This window comes from Berghia stephanieae, chromosome 6 (assembly GCF_034508935.2).
Source record: "Berghia stephanieae isolate SIO BIC M18660-M18661 chromosome 6, UCSD_Bste_1.3, whole genome shotgun sequence".
Taxonomy (NCBI): domain Eukaryota; kingdom Metazoa; phylum Mollusca; class Gastropoda; order Nudibranchia; family Aeolidiidae; genus Berghia; species Berghia stephanieae.
Genome location: NC_088365.1, coordinates 38,546,374 through 38,563,873, shown reverse-complemented (window position 1 = coordinate 38,563,873; position 17,500 = coordinate 38,546,374). Strand labels below are relative to the sequence as shown.

At 35.8% G+C, this 17,500-nt stretch overlaps 1 protein-coding gene across 1 annotated transcript in view; it reads right to left on the bottom strand.

Annotated features, from left to right (window-relative positions):
- Nucleotides 1-3,072: 3,072 nt before the first annotated feature.
- LOC144975685 (S-crystallin 4-like) overlaps nt 3,073-17,500 on the bottom strand; it is a 32,278-nt gene continuing 17,850 nt past the window's right edge. The window contains exons 2-7 of the mRNA XM_078919876.1: nt 16,942-17,091; nt 15,097-15,195; nt 11,742-11,857; nt 11,143-11,199; nt 9,171-9,284; nt 3,073-3,595 (exon numbers count right to left, since the gene is read on the bottom strand). Coding sequence (XP_078776002.1) covers nt 3,431-3,595; nt 9,171-9,284; nt 11,143-11,199; nt 11,742-11,857; nt 15,097-15,195; nt 16,942-17,083 — 693 coding nt within the window. The 5' untranslated portion in view covers nt 17,084-17,091 and the 3' untranslated portion in view covers nt 3,073-3,430. The remainder of the gene's footprint in view (nt 3,596-9,170; nt 9,285-11,142; nt 11,200-11,741; nt 11,858-15,096; nt 15,196-16,941; nt 17,092-17,500) is intronic.

Genomic DNA, 17,500 nt, shown 5'->3' with positions numbered 1-17,500 from the left:
CTTTTTTAAAAAAAAGAAAAAAAAAAGACCAAGGTATCAAAACAATTAAGAGCATAAAAGGGCATCAATACATCATCAATATAAATGTCACATACAATACATTTAAAGTTCAATTAAGTAAATATTTCCTGAAAAGATGTCTTTTCATGGCTTTTTTGAAAATGTCTATTGAGCTCGAGAATCTCACAGATTGAGGAAGATCATTCCAAATCGTGGGTCCGAATATCATAAGAGACCTATCACCAAAATACTTAAGTTTAGTTTTAGGAGATGCTAACAATTTTGAATCGTGGGATCTAAGATTTCTCAGAGGTACGTATGGTTGGAGTAAGTGTTGAATGTAAAGAGGGACAGGAGACTCAAATACACCAAAGCAGACAAGGGCTATTTTATATTCAATTAAAATTTTTATTCTCTATTGTCTTCTGGCACTTTTCTACTCACTTCATATCTTGTTGTTACCAACATAAGTGCCTGCTCCACTCACTTTTCTGAATTAAAAATTCACCCCATACACCGGAGCATACTCAATGTCTCAATCGTTTCTATGTTATATGTTTTGTTTGAGAATATTGGCTATTAAGCTTAACTGCTGGTCAATAATAACTTCGCGATGGTGGTGTGCGAACGAATCGGCGGTCTCCAGAAGTGGGTGAGAGAGGGATCTAGAAATGACTTGGGTTTGATACGAATATTTTTGTGTTCGTGGATAGCTCACACGGTAGAGCCACGCTCTCACCTGCCAGGCGGAGTTGTCGTACCAATAAGGTCGCAGGTTCAAACCCCACCACCGCCGCGAAAAAATTTTTATTCTCTATTGTCTTCTGGCACTTTTCTACTCACTTCATATCTTTATATTCAATTCTAGCCCGGACTGGCAGCCAGTGGAGGATTCGAAGCATGTCCTGTGTATCATCGTAATGAGATTTTCCCAGGACAAACCTAGCAGCACAATTCTGTACTCTCTGGAGCTTTTTTATTTTGTTATTAGGGAGACCAGCAAGCAGTGAATTGCAGTAGTCAAGACGTGACAAGACCAATGCAGAGACGATTATCTTCAAGGTGTTGAAAGGTAAAAACGACCTCATCTGTGATATTCTACGGAGCTCAAAGTACATAATTTTCACATTATTGTTTATATGCTGATCCATAGACAAAGAACTATCCAGAATGACACCTAAATTTTTAGCCTTGATCTTTATAACGTTGACGATCCTCGTTAGTCTGTGACTTACGCCATCGCCGTTCAGCAGCTCTGCGGCGTCTTTTTGCAGCCATTACTTTTTCCGTCATCCATGGCGCGGTTTGTCGTCTTGTCATCTTTCTTGTGCGCAATGGTGCGTGATGGTCAAGCATCTTTCGCAGTGTGGCATTAAAGGAATCAACTGTAATTTGTGATCCAAGAATAGCTAGCTCTGATTCTACACTGCTGGAGAATTCTTCAGGTTTAATTGAATTTATGTTACGGGACGTAACAATCGACTTTACTTTTGGTGGTTTAGATTTGTGTATGTTGAACATAATAACGAAATGGTCGGGGCAGGTTGTAGTGTTTGTTGCAACCCAATCTAAAATATGGCCTTTCTTATGGGTGGGATTTAAAACGATCTGTAAAAGATTATGGTTGGCTAAAAGATTCCTCATTCGCTTTGAATATGGGTCGGCTGAATCAAAATGTAGATTAAAATCACCAAAAATTATAAAACGATCAGTAAAAGAAATATATAATTCTATAAGGTCTTCCATATCTCGCATAACGCCTGAATGTGTTATTTTATTAACTTTTGATGGAGGTGGATGGTATAAACATAAAAACATAATGTTAAAAGCTGTGAACTTTGTGCATTCGAAAGATTTGAATGATGATGATGATCGATGATGATGATGGTGATGAACATGTATTATCATCACCATTATTATACGGGATATATGAGATTACAATAAAACTATTATAGTCAGATTTTTAATTAATGGCGCGTGTTTTTCTGGTTTTTATCAACTGTCCCTCTATCAAAAGTTGTAAAAATTTGTGTCAACCTCTGACTCAATTTGTCTTAATTGAATCTAGATTTTGGATCGTATTGGTGCCATATTAAAAAAAGTTTTCTTCTTTAAAACCTATAAAAAACTACTTTAAAACAGCTGACATAAAAAAAAAAGATTTTACACTGTAAAAAATTAAAACAAGGTACGCACCACAAAGTATGAATGAATTCATCGTATTCCAAAAAATCTTGTGCTGACGTAGTGATTATGAGTTCACGTCATACTACTTTCCAAATAATAACAATTCGCTTTAATTGTTATAAACATACCACTTATGTAGTTTGTATTAAATTTATTATTTATGGCATAGATTCTACATCATGTCGCTATTACCAAAGACTGATATGAAATCTCTTGCTTTAAATCATTTGAAATAGTGATTGTATACTCAATATTGTCAAATAACAAACACTGTTAATATACCTTTGAAATTTTTTTGTCTATGCATGAACGTTTCACAGGGCCGTTAAAGGTTTTATTAGGCTCTTAAACAACACGATACGGTACGGAATCTCTATTGATTCCACTCTCGTAAAGCTGCGAAAAGAAGTCTTCTTGTATCTATCGATAAGTCATGAAAGAGGACGGCAATGGTTTTGGAATTTCATAATCAACCATGAGAAGATCGTTATCGAAATACGACAGAGAGATCACCTCGCTTCCGCCCACCGCCAACTCCTCTCCCAACCCGCCGTCAGATCAAATATTCCCCGAACCTTATCGAGAGCAAACACTTCCTATATGGCAGAGTTGGTGCATGTATAGTATTCCATGCACTGTTGTATTTTAATGTTATTATGTTAGGGTGGAAGGTTCAAATCCTGTTTTAAAACATGACAATTTTTGTTTATTGGTGACATTACCACTTAATCAGAAGAAATGGTGCCGACAAAATGTTCCTCCATTTATTTAGGATTTCAGGCGGAGCCAATGTTTATCAGTGTAACTGCATGTATCCCGTTCAATGATGATGTTGATAATAATAAGCTTGATGCCGAGTGGATCAAGCATTGCATTGACCCGGGCTCTCATTTTTTCCTTGATAAAAAACTTGTCTCCTGTTGCTCACTGTGCGGCGCTGCACTGCTTATCTAGGTCCTGTCTCGAGAAAAGTCCCTAAAGATCAAGAAACCCCTCAGGATATATTCATATATGGATATATAATCTATTTCCACTTCAATTACCTCTCACACTAAGATACACAAATTAACTCTCTCTCTCTCTCTCTCTCTCTCTCTCTCTCTCTCTCTCTCTCTCTCTCTCTCTCTCTCTCTCTCTCTACCTATCTATCTCTCTCGTTCTCTCTCTCATACACACACATACACACACACACACACACACACACACACACACAATCAAACATATATGACAATCAATCAAATCATTAAAGCGGTGTATATGGCCTTGTGTCCAAATAAACTTTCAGATATTTCTGTTCCTCTGTAAGACTTCTCATCGCCCTAATACCGGGGAATTTGTGGAAAACTTCTGGAGCCTCTTGAAATGCTGTTTGTGTAGCTACGTGGAGGGCAATATCCGCCAGGCCGAACTGTTTTAGAAAGAAAAAAATCATAAATGTAAAAATGGTAATGAAAATTGGAAAACGCATTTTTTTCTCATTCATGTATAATAACGCAAGTCGGGGAATCCATTAAGTGTGGCGATGTGGCCTTGTGGTATGACAATCGCCTTCGGATCGAACAGTCCAGGGTTTGAGCGTCGCCATCGTTAACAAATATTATAGCCTGACACTAGAACCCTCTAGGACTGGCAGTTTGACGTCATTTTTTAGGTTTGTGTAGCGTCTAGTGAGTTGTCGTTAGTAGAGCTCATGGAAACAAGTTATTTCATTGGTTGAACTATTGAATACAACTCACGATTTGTTTTCTTTTTCGGCAAAAGACTGGCATTTTGACGTCATTTTCTGGTCAGTGTCAGGCTATAACTTTACGATGGCTACGGTTTGAGTCCCGCTCTCAGCTTGGGAAAGACAAATTGACAATCGACCGATCCTTATGAAATCAATGTCATCTTTATGTTATGGTTGCCTAATGCTATGAACTGCACGGCCGATTTAATCCATCGGTACAATTGGATGATGGGGGTGGGAGAAGTGTTGCTTAGTGTATTGCATTACCAACCCTATAAGACCAGGGCTTGCGCCCTACTGTGGGTATTTCGTCTTATCCCTAAATCTTTGTGCATAATTTGGGCTACTTTATGGTATTATACATTTTATGCGGCTAACATATGGGCTAGTTTGGTCCTTAGGTAGAGACACAAGGGACAACTTTCACCAGGAGATAAATAAAATGAATAGTTTCATCCTATTCGGAAAACACACCGGTATTCATTTCTTGCAGTCCAATAAATATAATTTGGCAAGGAAACGCTAACTGTAACGATTCCAGTTGTAGCTTTAATTCTATTTGAAACGCTTTAATAATCAAGTCAAAATAGAAAGAAATATGAAATAAATTAATCAATCATCTCAAAGACTTGTCCCCTACAAAGAATAAAAGAAGAAGACTTATTTTATCGTTGTCATAAGGAATAAGTAATCGAAGTTTGTTCGGTTTATGTAGCTATACGCGGACAGTAACAATTGTTTTCTACCCTTTTGATAATATACTAGCATAAAATGTCCCATCATATCAAACCGTGTTAATTACCCAGTATTTCTGGATTGACATTATGGTAAAGAAAAAAATTCGGCTTAATCTGGAACAAGTTCCTTTGCATGGTGACTCAGATTCATCTACCCAGAGACACGAGTTATAAATAAACCTACAAAACAATGTCTTGAGTCAGATATTATCAAAACGAAAGCAAATAAAGCAGAAACTACAGCGACAGAAAGATTGGAGATTGCCACCTCCAACATCTTGCACAGAAATAATGAATTATTTGGGACTTCATAATGAGACGCCATCATGAATGTCGCTATGCATTTTGTCTTCATGTAAAAATTTACTTATGATGTGTGAAACATCATCAAAAGAAAAAATAATCATAGACAAAACAATCAACAAACTAAATAGAGTTAAAACACCTGGACAAGATCATATCCCCTCAAAAGCTCTAAAATCAGTTATTGTTTTGCTGCGGGGCATATCATTCACTTTAAATTAATTTAAAATGTAGGTATTTCTAAGCAGGGGATCATAACAATTGCCAAGGAATCACGTTTCTAAAATTCAAAGCTTCAATCGAACTCCCCTGGAGAGAATGAAATACATCTGACCCTAAACTAAGGGCTGGTCTGGAAAATGTCAAATATTGCTAAGATTGCCATTATCAGTATTTTCTTGGAACAAATAAAATATTGTACAATGTGACAACATATTGGAGAGTTTTAATTATCGGCATCTTCGAAATAATGACTGGAGTTTGCTTTCTAGCCTTTTTACTATTTATTTTTGACAACTGACTGGCTATTGGAAATAATTGGAAGCTCGAAAAATCGGTATTCAATTGACAACATGGGCATACTTTTTAGATTTGGATAAGGAGCATTAGCGTATGAGACTTAATACAGCAAAAGTAGATGTCAGAGAGGCACATATTATGAGAGGAGTATTTCAAATATACAGTCAAAATAATGTTTTTGTTTTTCAGAAAAGGTTAATAGTATAAACGAGGAGTGGGAACAAGGGCTTATGTGTAATCAAATGTTAGAGAAGCTCGTTTTAGATCCCTCAACAACTTGTAAAAGTAAAAGATATACGCAAAGAAAACTCCCAGGTTTTAAGGATTTAAATCGTCATCAAAAATGTGTGTTATCATATGTGCAACTTGGATCATAAATTAGGAAGATGGAAAACAATACAGATCCAAGTGGTGTATGAAATCGAGTAATATCGGAATTAAGGAAAACAATTCAGATCAAGTGTTGTATGCAATTAAGTAACATTGGAAGTATGGAAAACAATAAAGATCCACGTGGTGTTTTAAATCGAGTAATATTGGAGGCGATGATTGGTCATATAGTAAGAACGTTTTTCACCAACAGATCGAAAATGGGCAATCAATATCGACACCATTTTGAAAATGCTACAGAAAGGAAAGTAGGTTTATTAAGAAAGGATATCCCAAGTGTAATAAGCGCATGAAATAGTCTTGACGAGGTGATAACGATTCCGGTGATGATGAAAATGGAACAAAAATGTTTATTATGGCCAATAAATGTTTCATAAGCATTGGTGACTCTTACTCAAAATACCGTGTTTTAGAGCATCAGAATAGCTTGTAAAAAGTCAGTATGCGTCAGTACTTTTCATTTAAGAAAATCTAGTGCTTTTAACAGTGCAGCTCAAGCCCGAGAAACTCTTTGAATAGAACATTATCTTCTCCGAGTGTTTGAACAGATAAGAATCATATTAATACTGAACTGTTTTGCATAACATTTTAAACTGAATATAGATATCGATGTGTACGTATGTTTAACAGTTAGCTTTATTGTAAAGCTCTACAGGGCACTTTAAAGTAAATCCTGGCACCGTGGGGACCTGATAGCTCGAAAAGAGACAAGGATTGATCCCGGGTGAAATTGAGATTTTATTCTGACTCCTCTCTCCATCCAACAGTGATTCGGTAGTGACTTTGTTAGATTCGGTGAAAAGTACTTTGTTATCGACTAGCGTCCTATCCAATAGTATCAAACAATAGCTATAATCAATTTTACGCTGTAGAGACCTTTATGATGGACTAATGTTGACTCTATGGAACTATATCATTTTATTGTTGTTATAGCTCTTGATGTGTTAGTACCCTCGTTAATAATAATAATAATAATAATAATAATAATAATAATAATAATAATAATAATAATATAATAATAATAATAATAATAATAATAATAATAATAATATAATAATAATAATAATAATAATAATAATAATAATAATAATAATAATAATAATAATAAATAATAATAATAATAATAATAATAATAATAATAATAATAATATAATAATAATAATAATATATAATATAATATAATAATAATAATAATAATAATAATAATAATAATAATAATAATAATAATAATAATAATAATAATAATAATAATAAAATAACAACAGTTATGCATCTCGGTTCAGAGCATCATCTTCCTCCAGGCCCAGTTCTTTCATATTGCCCTTTACCATATCGAACCATCTAGTTTTTGAGTGTCCCTTTTTCCTCTTTCCCGCTAATTGTAAATCTAATACTTACCTTCCCAAGTACTCCCTCTCTCGTCTCTTTACATGTCCGAACCATGTCAATCTATCTTCTCTCATCTTTATTGAAACATTCTTCACTTCATTCAACCTTCGCATTCGTTCAATAATCACTTTATCTTTTTTTGTCCAGCCAAGTGACCAGCTCAAAGTCCTCATTTCTGCCACCTAAACTTCTTTATCTCGTTTCTTTGTTGTAGCTGTTGTCTCTAGTCAGTATAAATAGCATCGCTGGTCTTACAACTGTTGTATATATTATCCCTTTCGGCTTCGCAGAAATTCGTTTGTCACACATAACTCAAGTTACCTTCCTCCAATTATTCCAGCCTGCCTGCACCCTCTTCTTAACCTCCATCTCATTGTACAGTTGATTCTAAGTATTTGAATTGGTTTGTCTCTGGCACATCCTCTTCTCCTATCTTTATTAATAGTAATAGTAATAATACTAATAATAATACTAATAATAATAATATAATAATAATAATAATAATAATAATAAATAATAATAATAATAATAATAATAATATAATAATAATAATAATAATAATAATAATAATAATAATAATAATAATAATAATAATAATAATAATAATAATAAATAATAATAATAATAATAATAATAATAATAATAATAATAATAATATAATAATAATAATAAAAAAATAATAATGAATAATAAATATAAAAAAATAATAATAATAATAATAATAATAATAATAATAATAATAATAATAATAATAATAAAAATAATAATAATAATAATAATAATAATAATAATAATAATAATAATAATAATAATAATAATAATAATAATAATAATAATGATGTTGATGATGATGATGACGACGACGATGATGATGATGATGTTGATGATGATGATGACGACGACGACGATGATGATGATGATGATGATGATGATGATGATGATGATGATGATGATGATGATGATGATGATGATGATGATGATGATGATGATGTAAGATGTGTGAATGCTACGATCTTACTTAAGAAAGGAATGCCGACGATCACGAAAAGTGAAAGTTAAGACGAGAAGTTTTAATCAAAGACAAAGTGAATGTTAGCTACTCCAATCGGAAGTAGGAAAGTAAACAATATAGGAAGTGGCCAGATAATTTAGGGAGAAATCAACTAAACACCATTGGATGCCACATAACTCCCCCCTCAGAACGCACAGTGATGATCTCCATGTCGTGAAGTTATCTTTCTACCTCGCAGGACATCCTATCGCTCTGTCGCGCCTTGTTGTAGGAGTGTTGGTAGTAGAAGTAGTAGGCGGCAAAGGCAACTGACTAGGTTGGTGAAATGAGGTGTTCCTTGCTCCCGGAACATGCCGTGTTGCGAACTGTATTATATAGTGGTCCCTTGGATTGATCGGATTTATTGGTTAAGTACGCTGGTTTTAATCTATCAATTGAAACTCGTACAGTTTTTCCGTTCCTCATTATGTCGAAATATTTCTCACTTCGAGCATTCACCGGGAAGGGTCCGTCATATGGCCGGACTAAGGGGGGGCCTCTGTGAGCATCGTGAGTAACATAAAAAAATGCCACAATAGCATCAACGTCAATGATATAGTACAAAAAATAAGGCAAATTATTGAGATCAGAGGAAATCTACTTCTTATACAAAACTCGTTGATCATCTGAAGTGACATCAGAATGTTGATCGTCGTGAAAACTTGATACGCAAAGCTCTGACGTAGACATCAGCGGTTGAATCAGAGGATTGACGAAAATCTACTTCATAGACTGTTTTTAATCTAATCTAATTTGTACAAAATAAACTCCGTGCATATTGCACTTTTGTTCAGTAGACTTAATATATTCATTTTCGATTTTTGACACGAGCAAATTTTGATGATGTAGAAAAATAATAGCTTACCTTCTTCCCAACACAAAATTCCCATCCTCTTTTCGCGTTCATCACTATAAGCTTCTCCACATAAGAGAACATCCTCGGGTACATTGTCTTCCTGTTCTTTTCCAAGGCATCTATCTGTGTAAAACAAAAACAAAAATATTTTACAAAGTCACAGGACAAAAATGGTTGATATCACCTGTAGATTGTATCACAAGACAAAACAGAGATGAAGTAACAAGTTAAAATTCATCCCTCTCCGCCCCCGCCCCCCCCCCCCCAGCTTACTAGTAGTACTGGTAGTAGTAGTAGTAGTAGTAGTAGTAGTAGTAGTAGTAGTAGTAAGTAGTAGTAGTAGTAGCAGTAGCAGTAGCAGTAGTAGTAGTAGTAGTAGTAGTAGTATTGGTAGTAGTAGTAGTAGTAGTAGTAGTAGTAGTAGTAGTAGTAGTAGTAGTAGTAGTAGTAGTAGTAGTAGTAGTAGTAGTAGTAGTAGTAGAAGTAGTAGTGTTGGTTGTGGTGAAGGTGGTGGTGGTGGTAGTAGTAGTAGTCGTAGTAGTAGTAGTAGTAGTAGTAGTAGTAGTAGTAGTAGTAGTAGTAGTAGTAGTAGTTTGTTAAGTATAGTAGTAGTAGCAGTAGTTAGTAGTAGTAGTAGTAGTAGTAGTTGTAGTAGTAGTAGTAGTAGTAGTAGTAGTAGTAGTAGTAGTAGTAGTGTAGTAGTAGTAGTAGTAGTAGTAGTAGTAGTTAGTAGTATAGTAGTAGTAGTAGGTAGTAGATACATAGTAGTAGTAGTGTAGTAGTAGTAGTAGTAGTAGTAGTAGTATAGTAGTAGTAGTAGTAGTAAGTAGATAGTAGCAGTATAGTAGTAGTAGTAGTAGTAGTAGTAGTAGTAGTAGTAGTAGTAGTAGTTAGTATGAAGTAGTAGTAGTAGTAGTAGTAGTAGTAGTAGTAGTAGTAGTAGAGTAGTATAGTAGTAGTAGTAGTAGTGTAGTAGTTAGTAGTAGTAGTAGTAGTAGTAGTAGTAGTAGTAGTAGTAGTAGTAGTAGTAGTAGTAGTAGTAGTAGTAGTAGTATAGTGAGTAGTAGTAGTAGTAGTAGTAGTAGTAGTAGTAGTAGTAGTAGCTAGTAGTAGAGTAGTGTAGTAGTAGTATAGTAGTAGTAGGTAGTAGTAGTAGTAGTAGTAGTAGTAGTAGTAGTAGTAGTAGTAGTAGTAGTAGTAGTGTAGTAGTAGTAGTAGTAGTAGTATTAGTAGTAGTAGTAGTAGTAGCGGTAGTAATACGAATAGCAGTAGTGTAGTAGTAGTAGTAGTAGTAGTAGTAGTAGTAGTAGTAGTAGTAGTATGTAGTAGTAGTAGTAATAGTATAGTCAGTAGTGAGTAGTAGTAGTAGTAGTAGTAGTAGTAGTAGTAGTAGTAGTAGTAGTAGTAGTAGTAGTAGTAGTAGTAGTAGTAGTAGTAGTGGAGGATGAGGAGGAGGAGGACTAATAATAATAGTAATAGTAGTAGTTGTTGTAGTAGTAGTAATATTAGTAATTGTTGTTGTTGTAAAGGTAGTAGTAGTAGTAGTAGTAGTAGTAGTAGTAGTAGTAGTAGTAGTAGTAGTAGTAATTGTAGTAGTAGTAGTAGTAGTAGTAGTAGTAGTAGTAGTAGTAGTAGTAGTAGTAGTAGTAGTTGTAGTAGTAGTAGTGGAGGAGGAGGAGGAGGACTAATAATAATAGTAATAGTAATAGTAGTAGTTGTTGTAGTAGTAGTAATATTAGTAATTGTTGTTGTTGTAAAGGTAGTAGTAGTAGTAGTAGTAGTAGTAGTAGTAGTAGTAGTAGTAGTAGTAGTAGTATTTGTAGTAGTGGTAGTAGTAGTAGTAGTAGTAGTAGTAGTAGTAGTAGTAGTAGTAGTAGTAGTAGTAGTAGTAATAGTAGTAAAACAAGGAGGAGGAGGAGGAGGAGGAGGAGGAGGTGGAGTAACAGGACTGGGAGGTCGGGGCGTGAGATGACAAACTTACATTTATTGGTTTTGTTTTTCTGTACATGAGTTCCCAAAAAGGTCGTTCTATTACAGCCTTGATATTTTCACACAAAATATCACACATGGTAATATTATGTGATGGAGGCAAGGAGAAAAATAAGAAATATTACATATCATCAGTTATTCAAGGAAGGTATAAACATAATTTACATTTTTAATACACAATCGAAGTCTCTCCAGACAAACCAGTTGATGTTTGAAAAACAGATTTCCATATAACACGTCGATATTAATATTAAAAGGTTTGGTTCGAAACTGAATTCAAATAGCAAGAATTTCGGAATTTACATAATTTTGACCTTAAAATCCTTGAACTTGTATCCTTGTTTCATCACCGTAATGGTTAATCTTTGTCAAGCCTTTTTCGCGTATCGGTTGTTGTCCTATCAGAGATAAGACTTGAAATAAAGAGATGCCATTGATTTGAAAGATCAAGGACACAATATATGTCATGTAATCAACCACTATTAAAAGCGTGGATCAAGAGTTTTTATACTTAGCTTATTTAAAAGCCAAAATGATAGAAAACCGGGTAAACACAAATAAAGACAAATGACAGGCTTATATAGGCAATACCTTCCTCCCCAATTCCGGTGTCACAAACATCGGTACATCTAATGAGATCATATCCTCGTAGTATCGTAAAAACTGATCTATGTAGAGGCGTTCTAAGTTTGATTGTCCATACAAATCTGTTGAGAGTTTAGAAAATATTTGAATATCGCCGACGCGAGTGAGCTTACGTGTATATTTATAAAAATACGAGTACTTCACTAGAACCGCAGTGGGGAAAAGAGGCTCTATGATGCTCTTACGGCAATATGAGATAAAAATTTATAGTTGCACTAAGCTCGTATAAAATAGCCCTGCAAAATCGGACAAAGATAGAGGCATTACAAAAATATTGAGACAGCCTTTGGTAGTACCACAAAAAATAATAGAAGGTAGTGCCGCACGGGTTTTGGTTATCGAGAACAGTAACACCAGGAACATGGCTCAACCAGGAACTAGCACCAGGAACCTCCACCAGGAACAAGTTCCTGGTCATGTTACTGTTACTGTGTGTGTGTGTGTGTGTGTGTGTGTGTGTGTGTATGTGTGTGTGTGTGTGTGTGTGTAGAGAGAGACAGCGCGCAAACCAGCCTACGTCCCTCCCTCCAATCTGAACCTCTCGTCTGTCTGTGGTTGGGGTTGGTACGACAAACACGAGTACGAAACCTCTCGTCTATCTGTGGTTGGTACCACAAACACGAGTACGAACGTCGTACCCGTGTCATCTATGCGCCGTACTACTTAGGACATGACTGATACGAAACTCTCTTCGACCGGAACAATCGCACCAGGAACAGGTTCCGTACCAGGAACAACGCCACCAGGAACGCAATCGTACCAGGAACATGAAAATGTTCCGAATGCCCGCCGCTAATAGAAGGGAAGATGAGCAGTTTGACTTGTTTAGTAGCCAATCGTCGGGAGTAATTTCCCTTTACATTTTACACCCGGGTGCTGCTTGGCGCCATCGTTTAGGGATATGGAGGATAAAATAACAATGATTAGATATCTACCAAATTCTTTGACTTATTTGTGCCTGCTAGGACAGAGAGAGAGAGAGAGAGAGTAAGAGAGAGAGAGAGAGAGAGAGAGAGAGAGAGAGAGTAAGAGAGAGAGAGAGAGTAAGAGAGAGAGAGAGGGGGGGAGAGAGAGAGTAAGAGAGAGAGAGAGAGAGAGAGAGAGAGAGAGAGAGAGAGAGAGAGAGAGGGAGATCAAATCATTGTTATGCGAATAAAAGCATTATGAATTCAATCACAGGTTTTCTTTTGTCTTGTTTTGTTTTTTTTTTCCACCTTATGATCGATCTCATCAACTTCAAGTGTGGGGCCAATTTCAGATCAAGCATAAGACCACGCTCTTAACCTCTCATTGTGGATGGACTGCTGTGTCTTATATCCCCTATATCTGTTTACCCTTCCTTCCCACATTGTTCATGTCTTTGTTTTGTAAAGATATATAGCTATATATTTGAAAGACGAGTTTTCAGGCCAAATTTTTCAATAAAACTTGAAAATATAAACTTGAGCTTTCATATAGCGCAATATCCACTAAACGTGCTCAAAGCGCTTTACAAAGGGTCCTTGACCAACAGCAAACATGTAACGTGTAGAACAAGACATAACGCCTGTTAGGCGATAAAATATTTTTTTCCCGAGAGAGAGATAGCGCTGATATTGGTCAGGTACTACTTTTACACCTGAGTAAGTGAGTTACGAGCCTTTTCCAAAGACTCAACTATTCCCCGAGCGAGGCTCGAACCCAGATCCTTCCGATCCGAAAGCCAGTGTCACACCAAATATATGGTTTTCCAGAGCACGACAGTTATCTGCTTAAGTGTCTTAGTTAACTAATTTAATAATACTATATGATTATGATTTTTAAAAGCTTCTCAACTTATCATACTTAGACTTAGATTTACAAACCTTACTAATTTTTACAACCTTGACATACCCTGTAATGACATTGGAAATATGTTGTCAATATTTTCCATGATTTTTTACATATGAAGTATATGTAGTTGTGTTGGAAGTAATTGCAATATCACATTAAAGAATTGTGTATGATGAATATTGTTTAGGAGATTTCAGTCCAAGGTCTGCAACAAACTGAGATAGGATTTATATACTTACCTGCAGATGACTGGTATGCTATGATTCCTGTTACAGCCCTGACTACAAATGTCTAACCTAGGCGCAGACGAAGAGGGTTGAATAAATCACGAGCCTAATAAAATACAAAGTTATGAGCGCCTAACAAACCTAATTCTTATCAAACAACTAATGGATTCCATGCCTCCACAAATATGGTATTCTGTACAGCAGAATGGTGCCTCAACGGTCGCAGAAATATCGCTCAAAAAGAAGACCGGTCAGGGTGCCAACTTTTTTCAGGGCAATCTAGAGTGAAATGACAGAAAGAATCTACCTCTAATTAAACAGACGAACCCCTCTTCTCTGGACCACCTCAAACCAAATACCGCAGCTTATGTCACAGAGCCAGTCATAACTCACAGAAATGTGAGAAAAAGAAACAAAACAAGCCTCTTTCAATTACAAGACACCACAATATAATGAGAGAGATAATTATTTACAAGGAAAAAATGACATCCCTCAAATATCCAGCCCTTTCCCCTTGGGCAAAAACCTCAAAGCAGAAATAGAAAGGAAAAATAGGGGGGAGAAGGGGATAAAAATATAGCAGGAGTCTGGACCAAGGAAAAAGCCCGTTTCCCTGCCCGAGCGGGATCGCCGTGTGGCAAGGAAGTCCATGTCTGTGTTTTGCCGTGATTTCATGGTGGTCTCATCACACCTGGTAGTTTGGCGATAGAGAGAGAGGGGAGAATGGGGGTTGAGGGAGAGAGTTTGTGTGTGTGTGTGTGTGTGTGTGTGTATGTGTGTGTGTATGTGTGTATGCATGTGCATATGCATGTATGCGGTTGTGTGTTTCTTTGTGTGTGTTGGGTGGGGGGGGGTGACGCTCAGCCTTACCCAAAATCTTTAATTCTATAGATATTCATCTTACTTCTTTACTGGTGTTGAAATAATCGAAAGGATTCGCTAAAGTTCAATAATTATCAAATTAAGAAATTAAGGAGCAGGCAACGGTTTAAGATAAAGATCTGAAAGATGCTAGACAAAGCAAGAAAGAAAAATACAAGAAAAAAAAACATCCCAAAAAAACAGTGGGGATCGAACCTCAGACCTGATTACCGGTCAGACGTGCTACCGTTACACCACAGAGGTGCCCTATAGTTGGGACAATTTTAATACCTATATTCTTCACAAGGGTACGCGTTTTTCGTTGTGAACCCTCACTTGGATCAAACAACACATACATTGAACACGAGAGGACGACGTTGAAGACAATTTAATAACATTACCACATTCTCTGGCGAAGTAGTAAAAAAGTGGAACACTCTGTATGTTTGGATACTCAACACCGTTAATCGTCATGATGGGCAGTTGGACGTGCCGGTCCCCTGGGAAAGAAAGGATTATCTATCATAGTGATAGTTTGGATGGAAATAATGGTGATCGTGGTGTAAGTAAAATGAGTGAGTGAACTTATTTATTTTTATATGCTCAAGCCAACATCATCGAGCACTCTCGAACCTACAAGTACCCACCAACACTCAAATATATATATATATATATGAGTGTTGGTGGGTACTTGTAGGTACGAAAGTGCTCGACAATGGTGGTTAGAGCTAATATATAATGCAAATTTTCACTCACATTTTTTTGGCCGAGACGACTCGTTTCTGTGTTTTTTACACTTCTTCAGTCGGCGTAATTCATTGTAATTGTAAAGATTACAATGGATTACGCCGACTGAAGAAGTGTAAAAAATAAAGAAACGAGTCGTCTCGGCTAAAATTTGCATTATATATATATATAAAATATAAATTGTCACTCATTTATATATGGCCAAGACGTACGTTTCTGTGGATTTCGTCCACGTCTTCAGTCGGCATAATGTCCGAAGAAAAAAATGTATTCCGTTTGAGGTGTTTACACTCCGTATGTCCTTGCAAGGACATACGGAGTGTAAACACCTCAAACGGAAAAAAAATTGTTTTCGGACATTATACCGACTGAAGACGTGGACGAAAGCCACAGAAACGTACGTCATGGCCATATATAAGTGAGTGACAATTTATATTTTATATTAGCTCTAACCATCATTATCGAGCACTACCGTACCTACGAGTACCCACCAACACTCATATATATATATTGTTGGTTTAATTGAAGTTATATATATATATATAAAATATATATATATATAATATATATATATGTATGTATCGATGGCCCGTTGATCAAACCTCTAATATATATTCTACTTTTAGAAACGGTAGCTTTGATTAACGCAACATCGACTCAATTGCGCCCAATGCTCTTCACGTTAAATCCGGGGCCAGCAACAAGTAACCAGTAGAACGAGACATGACGCCTGTAAGGCGCTATTTAGAATTTTATTTTGAGAAATAGCAATGTCACCAGCCATTGTACACCTGAGTACGGTGAGAAAATGTGTTGATAGATTCTATTCAAAGGAATCAACTTTGCGCCGCCGAATGCAGAACTTGAACCATGAATAGTATGCCACACGACCATAAATTTTTAAAATAATAATAATAATAATAATAATAATAATAATAATAATAATAATAATAAATAAATAAATAAATAAATAAATAAATAAATAAATGAATACCAAAGTCCTGAGTAATTTTTTGAAAAGCAATGCGCCGGGGCCTCAAATTCCATGAGGAGGAAATTGAAAATTAAAGGTTGAGAAGGTTGTGCGTGTGTTTTTGTTGTAACGGTGGGGGGGGGGGGGTAAGAAAAACAATTGTACCAATTATCATGTTTTTATTTAATGTTCAAGTTTCTAATTCTTAATCTTCATTGAAAACAGCCAACCTTTTTCAGCACTATATAACTAGACATCCAATAGGCAAATATGACTCATCTTACTGCTTTTGGCTTGGGATTCTTGTAAAGCGCTTTGAGCACATTTATTGGTCATTGCGTTTTATCCAATCTTTTCTGGCGAGTTTTAATAATAGATATTAGATTTGTCCTGCGAAATTGTGGAGAACGAAACATCGAAGAAAGAGGAGTGGTAACGATAAAGGACGAGGAGCAGGAGGAAATGAAAGAGGAGAAAAAAGTGAATAAAACAACAACAACAAAATCAATGAGCTTGGCAGCCTTACCTATTTTTCCTTTTTGACCATCGAACCAGAAGTTCAAGGGAACACGAAAATCATCAAAAGTTACTTTCCTTGTGTAAAGTAACATTCTGATTATCTCCCCACGACCACGGATGTTGAAGTAGGTCAATTTAAGGCCATTCATCGTGCAATCTGGACAGTTTTCAAAATGAAACCAGAGAGTTTAAAGGCAAATGCTTGATGTAAACAAAATATGGTGACCAGCTCATGACCACGTCTTTAACTTCTTTCCATATCTTAGTGAGGAGGCCCTAGTAGATTATTTATCGATAATTGGATAGTACATCATCAAGAAATATTATTAGTCATATAATCCGCAGATACATAATACCTTCAGATTGCAGATGTAGCACAGAAATTAAACGAAGAATTGAAACAGCTAAAGATAGTTTTAATAAAATGAGTCTAATTTTCAAAAACCGCATTATCTCAATGACAACAAAACATAGGGTTTTGAAGGCCTATGTGTGGTCAGTATTATTATATGGCAGTGAAAGTTGGACAATTACAGAAGACATAAGAAAGAAAGTGGAGAGATGTT